General features: G+C 44.2%; 1 protein-coding gene across 2 annotated transcripts in view; it reads left to right on the top strand.

The window, feature by feature from the left end:
* The window catches only part of LOC116410313 (sn1-specific diacylglycerol lipase alpha-like), a 23,943-nt gene extending 14,288 nt beyond the window's left edge, over positions 1 to 9,655 (top strand). The window contains exons 2-5 of one of the 2 annotated variants that reach the window (XR_004222278.1): positions 3,356 to 3,567; positions 3,700 to 3,801; positions 5,473 to 5,680; positions 8,073 to 9,655. Coding sequence is in view for 1 of the 2 variants with exons in the window: in XM_031900552.1 (XP_031756412.1) it covers positions 3,468 to 3,567; positions 3,700 to 3,801; positions 8,073 to 8,116 (246 nt within the window). In the remaining variant the exon portion in view is untranslated. The remainder of the gene's footprint in view (positions 1 to 3,355; positions 3,568 to 3,699; positions 3,802 to 5,472; positions 5,681 to 8,072) is intronic. The other variant, XM_031900552.1, reaches the window with a different exon arrangement.
* The last annotated feature ends 3,222 nt before the right edge of the window (positions 9,656 to 12,877 follow it).

Raw genomic sequence — 12,877 nt, 5'->3', positions numbered from 1 at the left:
GTGTGTAATAGTGATGTGCTGCTGTATAGGAGGCTGTGATAGTTTAAGCTTTATATGGGTAGTACTTTGTGCTGTAAGCTTGATGCTGTGACATGTTAGGATTACTTCTGGTATAGGGATGTACTACTGTATGGATGTGCTGCTGTAGTATTGCTGGACTGATGATGCTGCGTATAGGGTATGTAGTGCTCGTATAGTGATGTACTACTGATTATAGGGAATGTGCTGCTGTATAGGATGTGCTGCATGTATATAGGGATGCTGCGTATAGGTGTGCTTGTATAGTGATGTGCTGCTGTATAGGGATGTGCTGCTGTATAGTGATGTGCTGCTGTATAGGATGTGCTACTGTATAGTGATGTACTGCTGTATAGTGATGTGCTGCTGTATAGGGATGTTAGCTGCTGTATAGGAGTGACTGCTGTATAGGGATTGGCTGCTGTATAGTGATGTGCTGCTGTATATGCTGCTGTATAGTGATGTGCTGCTGTATAGTGATGTGCTGCTGTATAGTGATGTGCTGCTGTATAGTGATGTGCTGCTGTATAGTGATGTGCTGCTGTATAGTGATGTACTGCTGTATAGTGATGTACTACTGTATAGTGATGTACTACTGTATAGTGATGGCTATTACTACTGCTCCTTATATTGTATAGTGATGGCTATGTACTACTGCTCCTTATATTGTATAGTGATGGCTATGTACTACTGTATAGTGATGGCTATGTACTACTGTATAGTGATGGCTATGTACTACTGTATAGTGATGGCTATGTACTACTGTATAGTGATGGCTATGTACTACTGTATAGTGGTGGCTATGCGCTACTGCTCCTTATATTGTATAGTGATGGCTATGTACTACTGTATAGTGATGGCTATGTACTACTGCTCCTTATACTGTATAGTGATGGCTATGCACTACTGCTCCTTATATTGTATAGTGATGGCTATGCACTACTGCTCCTTATATTGTATAGTGATGGCTATGCACTACTGCTCCTTATATTGTATAGTGATGGCTATGCACTACTGCTCCTTATATTGTATAGTGATGGCTATGTACTACTGCTCCTTATATTGTATAGTGATGGCTATGTACTACAGATCCTTACACGGATGTATATACAGGTGCAGACACAGCTTACATTTAGCCTTAAATGCTGCATTCAGTTATCCCTTTTTGATCAATTGTCCTGACTCCTGAAACAGTAGCAGAATTTAGTTCTCTTCCTAGTCAAACAGCTTCTACTGCATTGTTTCATGAGATAACCAGTAGTTCATGGAATTTAGTTAGTTATAGGTGTATCTGCCCCTATACCATACAGTAACGGATAGGTGTATCTGCCCCTATACCATACTGTAACGGATAGGTGTATCTGCCCCTATACCATACAGTAACGGATAGGTGTATCTGCCCCTATACCATACAGTAACGGATAGGTGTATCTGCCCCTATACCATACAGTAACGGATAGGTGTATCTGCCCCTATACCATACAGTAACGGATAGGTGTATCTGCCCCTATACCATACAGTAACGGATAGGTGTATCTGCCCCTATACCATACAGTAACGGATAGGTGTATCTTCCCCTATACCATACAGTAACTGATAGGTGTATCTTCCCCTATACCATACAGTAACGGATAGGTGTATCTGCCCCTATACCATACAGTAACGGATAGGTGTAGTTACATACGAATATAATGTTGCCTATAGGGGCAAAAAGTCAACCTGCAGCCCAAACTGTTCCAACTCAGACCCAGCCCAATCAGGTAAGGGAAGGGAAGGGGACAGTGCGAGCATATAAATAAGCATTTGGCAGGGGACGGAGGGAGGGATAGCAGCACAGTGACAGCCTTGGGCACAGTTCGTTCCATGTAGTGTTTTTCCTTTAGCCCACCTGCCCCATGGGTCCCACTGGTCCCACTAAGCCCACACATCACTACTATATGCACTGTTGGCACATTAGGGCAATGGGGTTTTTTTGAATCAGTCCTCAGGGAGGAGGGTAAAGTCTTTGGGAAGGCTACGAATAGAAGGAACATGTAAAAGATTGTCTCTGTAGCCTCCCAAATAGTCATTATTTTTTGCCTATGTAAAGGGTGCATGGATTTGTCAGGGATGTAGCACAAAATTAGATGACAGATGTATGAAAACGTTGTTTCATCCATTTCGGAACCGTTCCAAACCTATCTGGGGCATCAAATGTGTGTTCATTCTAAATCTCACCTTTTATAGCCATTAGGAAGGAGAATCAAGAACAGAAAATATGACTTGCCAAATTGCTCCCTACCTGGCCCTTCCCCGGGCCCCCTAAGGAACCTTTGCATTACAGCCACAAAGTCACATGTGGTTCACTAATTTTTTAAATCACTGGCACGTAAATAAATATATATATTGATATATATATAGTAATGGGATCTGGAGGCATGTGATTTGATGGACGAGTGTTCCCTGCCAAACGTTTTTGGTTTGTGCCACTTGCATATAAAATTGGAGTACAGTTTTGCTGACTGCATAGCTTACAACAAAGACCCTTGTTCCCAATTGTACATGGGTTTTCTAGGCACTTTTGTGCTTTGTTTTACAGCAAGAAATACACAGTGTGAGTGATTACACATAAACCACTTGCCTTGTGAGACTGTGCAGGTGTGTATTATATTAAGGTGCTTATAGATTGAATGTTTGGTTTGCAAAGACTGGTAGAACCAGTGCAGGACATGGTACTGTCCCGTCCAGCTTCCAATCTATGATGAATTACATTGTTGCTCAATTATATGTGATTTTTTTGTTGTGTCCACACTTAGAAAGAGCTGAATGGTATATTTATTTGAACAACTGTAGGAAGTGGCAGTGGCATTTAATGGCATTCTTGAAAAGCAGGCTTGTGTCACTGTGGGAGGTGTGAGTCTGTGCCCATGGGCCATAATCACTTTGTGTCATTTTCCACTAAAAAGGAGGCGGCTTGGTTCCCTTTGGGAGGGTCACAGCTGTTAATAAACCCATATTTTATATGACTGGATTACTATTGGATAACTGTTTGCAGATGGTAATGAATGTTGCTGTCTTCTGACTACTTATATTAATGGATCTCAGTAATGGCAGGCCGCAGTGGCGCAGTGCTCGCTGCTCGTCATGCCAGGAATTGTGGTTTTCCGCCAACCCCCCCCCCACAGCAAGCACATGCGCGACCGCCCCCCCCCCCCCCCTCACGCGGCAGTGAGCGCAAATGCGCATACATTTCATCTCCCATGCGGAGCAGTGGGGAGAGGTCCCCATTGCTCCGTATAGGAGCAAAGTTTAATCCGGGCCTATCTAAAACCAGAATAACGGTAATGTCTCTTTGCAGGTTTGTTATCCTGTCTTTGGTTCTCTTTGGACTGACTTATAACCCACACGAGACATGCTCCCTCAACTTGGTAGATCATGGTCGGGGGTACCTGGGCATCCTGCTCAGCTGCATGATTGCAGAAATGGCCATTATCTGGCTGAGCATGAGAGGGGGCATCCTATACACCGAGCCTCGGGACTCCATGCAGTATGTGCTCTACGTGCGCCTGGGTGAGTGTCAGCAGTGGGGCAGGGAAGTATAGCATGCCGTATAGATTCTGCGATCGGTAGCACTGGAGTCATAGTGATATAGAGAATAACATGATTTATTCCTGTTTTTAAAACCCCCTTTTTGTATTTCAGCGATCCTGGTGATTGAGTTCATATACGCAATCGTGGGCATTGTCTGGCTGGCTCAGTATTACACGTCGTGCAATGATGTCACTGCCAAAAATGTCACACTGGGTAAGGGACATGGCATTCTCTCCATCTGATAGCCTTTAGCCTCCCCTGTATGAGCAAGCAGTGCATAATTAGCTCAGCATTGTTTGGGCTCTGTGGGAATCCCTCGTCCCACCACTGACGTTTCCTGTATAGTGATACCAGTGCCACTGGGGCTGAATAGCATGGCCTGTTTCATTGGTTCCTGTCCGATGGGATTTTGCAGTTTTATAGACATGCCTGGCTGCTTACTGGCTGGGCAAGCTGAGCTACATATTCAGTCAGAAGGGGCTGAGTTTGCAGCTTATAGTGGCCCGTGTATGGCCAGCTTCATATACCCTTTGTGGTGCCATCTCCTTGAGATTGTTCAGGTTAGTGCCATACTGCCATATTAAACTTATCATACAGAAGGTGTGCTGGTTCATTATAGTGAGTGCAAAGTCCATCTATCCAATCTGTAACAGAACATTTCTACTTATTCAGGGGGTAGTTCACGTTTAAATTAACTTCAAGTATAATGTAGAGCAGGGATCCCCAACCAGTGGCTCACAGTAACATGTTGCTCTCCAACCCCTTGGATGTTGCTCTCAGTGGCCTCAAAGCAGCTGCTTATTTTTGAATTTTTGGCTTGAGGCAAGTTTTTGTCGCATAAAAACCCAGTGTAACACCAAACAGATCCTTCTGTAGGCTGCCACTCCACATAGGGGCTACCTAATAGCTAATCACAGCCCTTAGTTGGCTCCTCCATGGACGTTTATGGTGCTTGTGTTGCTCTCCAAGTCTTTTTTCATTTGACTGTGGCTCACAAGTAAGAAAGGTTGGGGACCCCTGCAAATTTAATGTATTGGATCTCATGGATGTTACTCCACGGATTACAGATAAGTACGCACTGACATTTTAGCGGTGTTTTTATTAACACTGGAGACAAACATCACTGGTAGAATAGAGAGTTCTGCATTCACTCACATTATAAACACAGCAAATGTGTATCTTTACTTTGTACCAGGCTGTTAAATGAACCCATGCCTTGCCAGGCTACCCAGAAGGTAACCGATAATTTGATACAATTCCATGGTCTACTTAGCAGGCTGTTTCAATAGCCCCAACTGACTTGCCCCAAATGTTAGGGCAGGGGCACACTGAGCAGATCATCAGATTTTCTCCAGATGCATTTTGTACACAGGCAAAGGAAAGTGGATCCACTGTCTTCTGCTGTTTTGTATAGCTCTATAATCAGGCACTGTCAGGCCCGGATTTGTGGGCAGGCCACAAAGGCCTGGGCCTAAGGCAGCATCGGGGGGCAGCATGTGGCTGATATTTCCAAAGGGGGCTAGATGGGAGAGTTTAACAGCCATTTGAATCTCCCACCCTGTCCCCATTGCGCTGGACACAAAGAAGCGGCAGGTTGGTGAGAGGATTGCAAGACGAGGGGGTGGGGAAGGGCACGGGGGGGTGCAAACAGTAGGGGGGATTAGGGGAGCCATTCCCAGGGCTGGATGTAAAGATGCTGTGCCCATAGGTGCATGCCATGCCTGTCAATGGGGCTAAACAAAAAAGCAGATGACAGTAGATCTACAGATGATCTGCTCAGTGTGCTCCTGTCCCAAGGGTGAGTTTTGGGGAGACAATTTGCTGCCCTAGATGATCTTGGATCTATGCCTGAATGACTAATATTCCAATGTTTTCCTTTAACAGAGTTAAATCTGAGCTAAGGCCAAACAGAGTCCCCCTAAATGGAGCTTGAAGGGTAATGGCACTCTAGGAGACTGCACGTCTTTTGCTTCACAATGATTTCCAGCTCGGCGGACGAGTGGCAAAATGCTCGCCGATGTCCCTTTGGAAACATCATCATCATCGTAATCATCTGTAGAGGAACGATAACGAGCGTCCTGCCTCCCGCTAGGTAGGAAATGGCGCCAGAAGGAAACTGCTTGCACCCTCCCTTAGCGCCCTTAAAAATGTTACAGCTGCCCCTACTACTAAATCTGCCCTGGGCTGTGGGCTTTCCAGGGTTAATAGGACACTGCAGAAACATTACATTTGCACCCTAGGCATGTGCCTCTACTGCCTACCCCTAGCCCCAGCCCTGTTAGCATGTACTTTGACTATTGCACTTAATTTCCTCTATATTAGGGACTTCTGGGAGGCGGCCTTAGCAAAGGCTGCATTTCATGGAGTTCTAGCCAGTTATTAGGGGAGATAAGCATTCTGGGATTAGTAGGAATAAATTCCAACAACTAAGGGCTCAAGGAGGGATCAATTTCCCAGATATACAGACATACAATCTGGCCTGGAATCTCCATTATGTGCAGACTGGGTTAATAATAGGGAACTTCATGCTCTGCCTTTATTATACCAGGCTCTTGTACCAAATATTTCTTTGGCTTTTCTTTTGTACCTTCAGGAGAGACAATTTTTACTCTCGGTAATAGACACCCCCTTATTATACCCTACAATTAGAGCCTGGCACACAGCACGCCACAGTCTCTCTCTCGCCTTCATTATCACCCTTCCTACCCTTTGTAGCTAATCCACAATTTTTGAATAACTATATTGGAAACCCATTTCTTGTTTGGGCACAACAGGGGGTTACACAGGTGAGACATCTATTATGCACTAGTACATATCTTTATCCAATTTAAGATCATAAAGGAATAGTAACACTAAAACTGATCAAGTTCTAAATCCATTCCATACCCTTCTAACAATACCCTGTACATTGTTACTTATTTCAGGTGCTTTACATAAAATGACCTTTATAAATTCTCTTCCTGTTCTCAAAAACAGGCGATAGGGCGACTTAAACTGTGCCAGAGCCCACGTGTGGCTGCTCCGCTTCCCTCCCGACATCACCTCCTCAAACCAGAAGCCAGTTGCTGCAGCTTTATGGAGGATTTTTCACCCCCTTGAGTTTTTATTCAGTGCAATTGATTGCTGTACTGTATATAAAGCAGCACCCAGGTCAGCCATAAATCTAAGATTCGCCTTTTTATATGAGAACTGGAAGAAAACTTTTTAATGGTAATTTTACATAAAGCACTTGAAAAAAGAAACACTGTGCAGGGTAGAATATATTATCTAGGGCTATTTTTCTCCTGAGTTATGGAAAAAAGTTGGTTGGCCTGATTCTGACGCCGGTCCAAAATGCCAGGCTCCAAAAGCAGATAATTACCAATGTCTGTGGTCTTGTCCTTTGAGTAACCAATGTTGGCATGCAGTTATTCCCTACCAGAGGCATCTTACTCCTCTATGGGCAAATCTTGGTGATACAGCAGCAATTCCAAAAGAAATGATCAAATATTGTTTCTGCGGTTAGTAGACAAGCCCTGCAGCACTGCTGGATATCAAACCTGCCTCCATCACTTGATACCAAGCTCCACTTTGCCTGTTGTACGGATTGGCTGGAAGCTACTTTTAATAGGGAGCACCAAGTCAGGTGTTTGTTTGCCAGCGGGACAAAATATGTACAAACGTTATCTTCTGTCCGACAACAAGAAATCACCTGTGTGTTTCAGTTCACTACTTGATTTATGTCTGAGGAGCAAGCGGGTAGAAACCCTCTTACTAATAGAAATGTAAATATATGAGGATATTTATAAATGTCCTGACAATTCTTCACTTGACAAAATCCTGGTTGGAATGGGAGGGGCTCCGGGTGTGAAAAGTGTAAACTCTTCAATGTTTAGGGTAATTTGTTGATTGGTGTGTGATTCTGATTATTGGGGTAGGTGTAGACCCACCCCAATTTATAAATGTAACTATTTATGACATAATAGATCCCTTAAGTCCCCAGCTGCGTATTTATGACAATAGCTTGACGCCACCTTCTGCATTTCTTTTTATACGTGCCACTTGTCAGGGGGCAGCAGCTGCACAAATTAAAAAAAAAAACATTTTAACAAGCAGAATAGGCCCCTGATCGCACTGGGCCCCTCGGCTATAGCTTAGGGGGCCTAGTGATTAACCCGCCCCTGGCCACTATAGCTTGTTCATACAAGGTGTAAAGGCTAAGGGCTTACTAGCATGGCACAGATTTTTTGCCATATTATAGAAAGATCCCTTATCCAGAAATCCCCAGGCCCCAAACATTCTGAATAGTAGTAGATCAGATCTTTCTTCCTTGACAATATCATGGTTGGAAACTGACCAGCGGGTGGTGCGGTTGTAACAAATTTCATTCGTAATAACACTTGGAATCTTAATAAAATAAATAATGAATGTAAATTGCAAAAGTGCCTGGAATAGACTCTCATCAGTTTGTCATTTATTTATTTTAAATGTTTCTTTTCCTTTAGGAGAAGACTGCAAGGACAGACTCGAGACTCTCACAATAAAATAAACCCAACAATCCCATATCTGCTGGGGAAACAGTAGAGCAGTGGGAGCCTTACTGGTGGAGTTGCCCAAAAAGCCCAACCAAGCTGGACCCAGATCTACAAGATACAGGAATTCATTAACTCAAAATGGCGGCAACACCAGGCCGAGCATTATTCCCATGGACTGGAGGAGTTTCCAGGGTATCAGAGAAAACATGTCTTCCATGTAATAACTTTAGCCAGACTTCTTCTAGCTAAGAACTGGAATGAACCAAGATCCCCCCACAGAAATGAATAGATCAACCAGAGACTCCAGCTAGAACTATGAACACACGGCTCTCAACCTCAACCCCCCAAAACTTCAAATCATTGGAAAGAATGGAAGCTTAGAGAGCACTTACCCAAGGGGGGGCCACAGCAGTCAACAGAGGCTACAATTTTATTATTATTGTGTAGAGCTTTTAATCCTTACAGGTCAGGGTTGCCAGATTTATTTTTCCAAACTAGCCAAGGTTAGTTCTAAACCAGCATAAAACTAACCAAAAGCCACTTTGAAAGTAGCCCAATATGACCAATGGAAAAAACTTCTAAAAAAATAAAAGTATATATGGGAAAACTTGCCTTTGTAAAGCGTATAATCCCTACCCTGGGTGAGAGAGTACAGTGTAACCCATGTTACTCGGATATTGAGCTAAAATAGAGGTTACAATTGTTACTTTTTATTCCTTATCTTTCTTTTAAGTCTCCTATTCCTCTCTCATTCTAACCAGGGCCTGATTGCTAAGGTAAACAAGGCCCTAGCAACCAGATGGCTGTTGAAATTCCAAAATAAAAAACAATTGCAAGTTGTCTCAGAATGCCAGTGTTTACATTTAAAAGGTGAGTACCTCCTTTAAAACAGACTTGAACATTACAAATAAAATGGAGCCAAGACCAAACAGAGCATGTCCACCCCCTTTAGTTTGACGCCCCCTAATCCCATCTCTTCTGTGTATTGTGGGCCCCACAAACACCCACTCTGGGCTTCCTGCATTGCCAGGGGCCCCTTTTCTACAGCCCTTGCTGCACGTATGAGCAACTTTCTCATAATAAAACCAGGGCAGCTGAATCCGTTCCCTTTACACTTGATCCCACGCTGAAAGCCCTGCTATCCGCATTATCATTAAGCTCCTGGCATCACTGTTCTCCATTAATCTGGTGGTTGGCCCATTTGGGTGCTGTGGTTAAACAATTACTCCTTACAGTGAGCATTAGCTAGAGGGAGACTTCAGGCCATACAGTGCATGTACATTCCGGGTGATTAGGCTTTACGGTTTCCGGTTCTAAATGGCAGAACGGTACATGGAAATATTAACACTTGCGCAGCGTTCCTTCCTGCTTTTCAGCCTTTGGCCCCTGTTCAAAATTAAGAAATGTCAATTAGAATGAATTACAGCAAGAGCTGCAATCTGAAAGTCAGAGGGAGTGATATAACAAAAGTGGCACCGTACGCCCCGGGTCTAGCAACCAATCGGATGTTTGTTTTTAAAAAGGTGATCAGTAAATGGTGCATGCTGATTGGATACTTTGAGTTTCTACCCAATAACGTGCAAATAATTGAACTCAAGGATGAGTAGATATGCCGAGTGGGAAGGGGTAGAAGTTAGGGGAGTGGGGGACACGTGTATAGATGAAAAGAGGATACTTGGGGTACAGAGCATTCAAAAGATATTGAGCATTATCCCCGTATCCCCGGCACATACAGCGGGTACTGAGGATTAACCCCGGCACATACAGCGGGTACTGAGCATTATCCCCGTATCCCCGGCACAAACAGCGGGTACTGAGCAGTATCCCTGGCACATACAGCGGGTACTGAGCAGTATCCCCGATCCCCGGCACATACAGCGGGTACTGAGCATTATCCCTGTATCCCCGGCACATACAGCGGGTACTGAGCATCATCCCCGGCACATACAGCGGGTACTGAGCATTATCCCCGGCACATACAGCGGGTACTGAGCATTATCCCTGTATTCCCGGCACATACAGCGGGTACTGAGCATTATCCCTGTATCCTCGGCACATACAGTGGGTACTGAGCATTATCCCTGTATCCCCGGCACATACAGCGGGTACTGAGCATTATCCCTGTATCCCCGGCACAAACAGCGGGTACTGAGCAGTATCCCCGGCACATACAGCGGGTACTGAGCATCATCCCCATATCCCCTGCACATACAGCGGGTACTGAGCATTATCCCCATATCCCCGGCACATACAGCGGGTACTGAGCATTATCCCTGTATCCCCGGCACATACAGCGGGTACTGAGCATCATCCCCGGCACATACAGCGGGTACTGAGCATTATCCCTGTATTCCCAGCACATACAGCGGGTACTGAGCATTATCCCCGGCACATACAGCGGGTACTGAGCATTATCCCTGTATCCCCGGCACATACAGCGGGTACTGAGCATTATCCCCGGCACATACAGCGGGTACTGAGCATTATCCCTGTATTCCCAGCACATACAGCGGGTACTGAGCATTATCCCTGTATCCTCGGCACATACAGTGGGTACTGAGCATTATCCCTGTATCCCCGGCACATACAGCGGGTACTGAGCATTATCACAACACAAACAATTGATTTTATTTTTTCCTGTAAATCTGCACCCACAGCAGCAAAAACCTTAGAAGCCCCTAGCTCTACCTTTACTGCATTGCTGTAAACCAACCTGAAATCTCTACAGACAAGCAACAAGCCAAGCATGCACAAGAGCCGATTTGTATGCTACATGTACTCCAGGTAACAGGCTCCTTCTAAATGAACTCCCCAGTGTACATTAAGGGAAGCTGTGATGGCATCAGCCGTTGTTGTGTGAACTGATGGGAATTCGTGTATACATTTCTGTGTATTTAACCTCAATAAACAGCTTCTCTCTTGCATCTGCAGTGCTAAGGGTAATGCTTACAGGGTAAATAAAAGGGGCCTGTACAGAATAGAGTTTTGGGGGGTAATAAAATGTGTAAACTTTGCTGCTGGTCTAGCAACCCTTAGCAACCAATAAGCAGGCTGCATTTACTGGCATCTGAGTGAGTTACTAGGCCTGGGCAAACTTTGCAACCTTTATTACATGCCCCTGTTAGTTTTCCCATTAAGACATTCTCCCATTTAGATTTTCTTCTCATATGTTGCTCTGGCCAATGAGAGCCTAGCAACCATGCAGCAGATTAAACGCCAGGACCAAAAGTTAACATAAAAACCACAAAATATCTTTATTTTTACTTCACAGAAAGGATCATTGTCATTGGCTCATTCTAGAAATAAATTCAACATACCCCTAAAATCCCTAAAGTGCTGTAGGTAAAGTAGAATTCTCTATGTAAAGTGAGGCCTAGAGAGCTGCAGGACCCAGTATAGTAGCTTCTACATTTAGAAATGAATTGTTTTTTATAAAATAAGGTAGAACTTTTTCATGTGCCAAGTTAATGTACATGGAATTACTGCTAAGTCGATTAGTCCATGTTATTGTATTGGCTGTGCTGTCCCATATATAATATGGTTAATTGATTTTTAATGCAGAGAAACTTTCAGTTAATTGTGGGTGGAATGATATGGTGCCCCAGGCATAGTGCCATACTATCTGATGTTATTGCCTATTCTGTCCTGTACCTAACTTAATTCATCCCAATCTACTATCCTCCCTACATATATAGTAGTTGAAGCCACAGTTATATTGACAGGACCCACATTATAATGAATTATGAGATCCATTAAATGTGTCAGTAGAAGGCTAGTCCTCTCTGCATTTAAGGTCAGTTAAGCAGATTATATAAGCAAGTACAGAGCGCCACCTTGTGGAAATATGGAATATGATTACTAAATCACCTTACTCCTTTGCAAGAGATACAGACAAACTTATTTTCCCCCAAGTGTAGCCAGTTGGCTGAAATGTCCAGCAGGTGGCGACATAGTTTCAAATTCATTCTACAGGTGATGCAAAAAATGCATTTTTCCACCACCAAGCGCCTAAACAGCTCAGTGTATGTGAGTGCAGTGTAAATTGAATTGCCCTATGTTAGATAAAAGCATGATAACTACTGTAGGCGAGTTATATGGAAAGATTACATCCTTTATAAACTAGATATAAGCATTTCAGAAATGGATTGCTCACATTGGCTTACACAAATGTTGCTGTACTTCAACTCACAGTATTTAAACAAGATATGATTCACGTTAAAGCATGCTGAGAGTGATCAGTGGTTAATAAAACTTTTCATGCCTACTCTCATAGGTCTCAGTCCCTGTGTGGGGCTTTAAATGACAGCAGCCCAATAGAAATCTTTGTGGGGATTGGCCAGATATTACTCAGGGCAGGTTAGAAAAGCCCTTTGGGCCACATCAGCAGGGTTTTGTGGTCCCTCTGTCAATGGGTCTGCATAGGCCCCTTCAGATCTGGGCACACCCGCTCCACCCCCAGCCCATGGTCAGACTGCTTGGGTGACATTTCAATGGTGGGGTAGATAAAGACTTGGGTGCAAATTGCTGACAGCAGGTGACTGGGCAAGGGGGGGGGGTGGGAGTGCAGGGGGGGAGTTGAATGAGAGTAGACATGTTAGTTCCCTCACATTTGTTGGAAGTCTCCCTGATTTAAGCCCTTCCCCCTGGACTCCCACAATAACGGGTCCCTTTCCTGCTGTTACACCCAAAACCTAATGTACCCGCTCGATTGCAACGATTCTATAATCGTCACCCAAAGTCCTCCGACCACCAGGCGTGGCCAAGATGGCCCCAGA

This window comes from Xenopus tropicalis, chromosome 4 (assembly GCF_000004195.4).
Source record: "Xenopus tropicalis strain Nigerian chromosome 4, UCB_Xtro_10.0, whole genome shotgun sequence".
NCBI lineage: Eukaryota > Metazoa > Chordata > Amphibia > Anura > Pipidae > Xenopus > Xenopus tropicalis.
The sequence above is the reverse complement of the archived record's forward strand: the minus strand, read 5'-3'. Positions and strand labels throughout refer to the sequence as shown.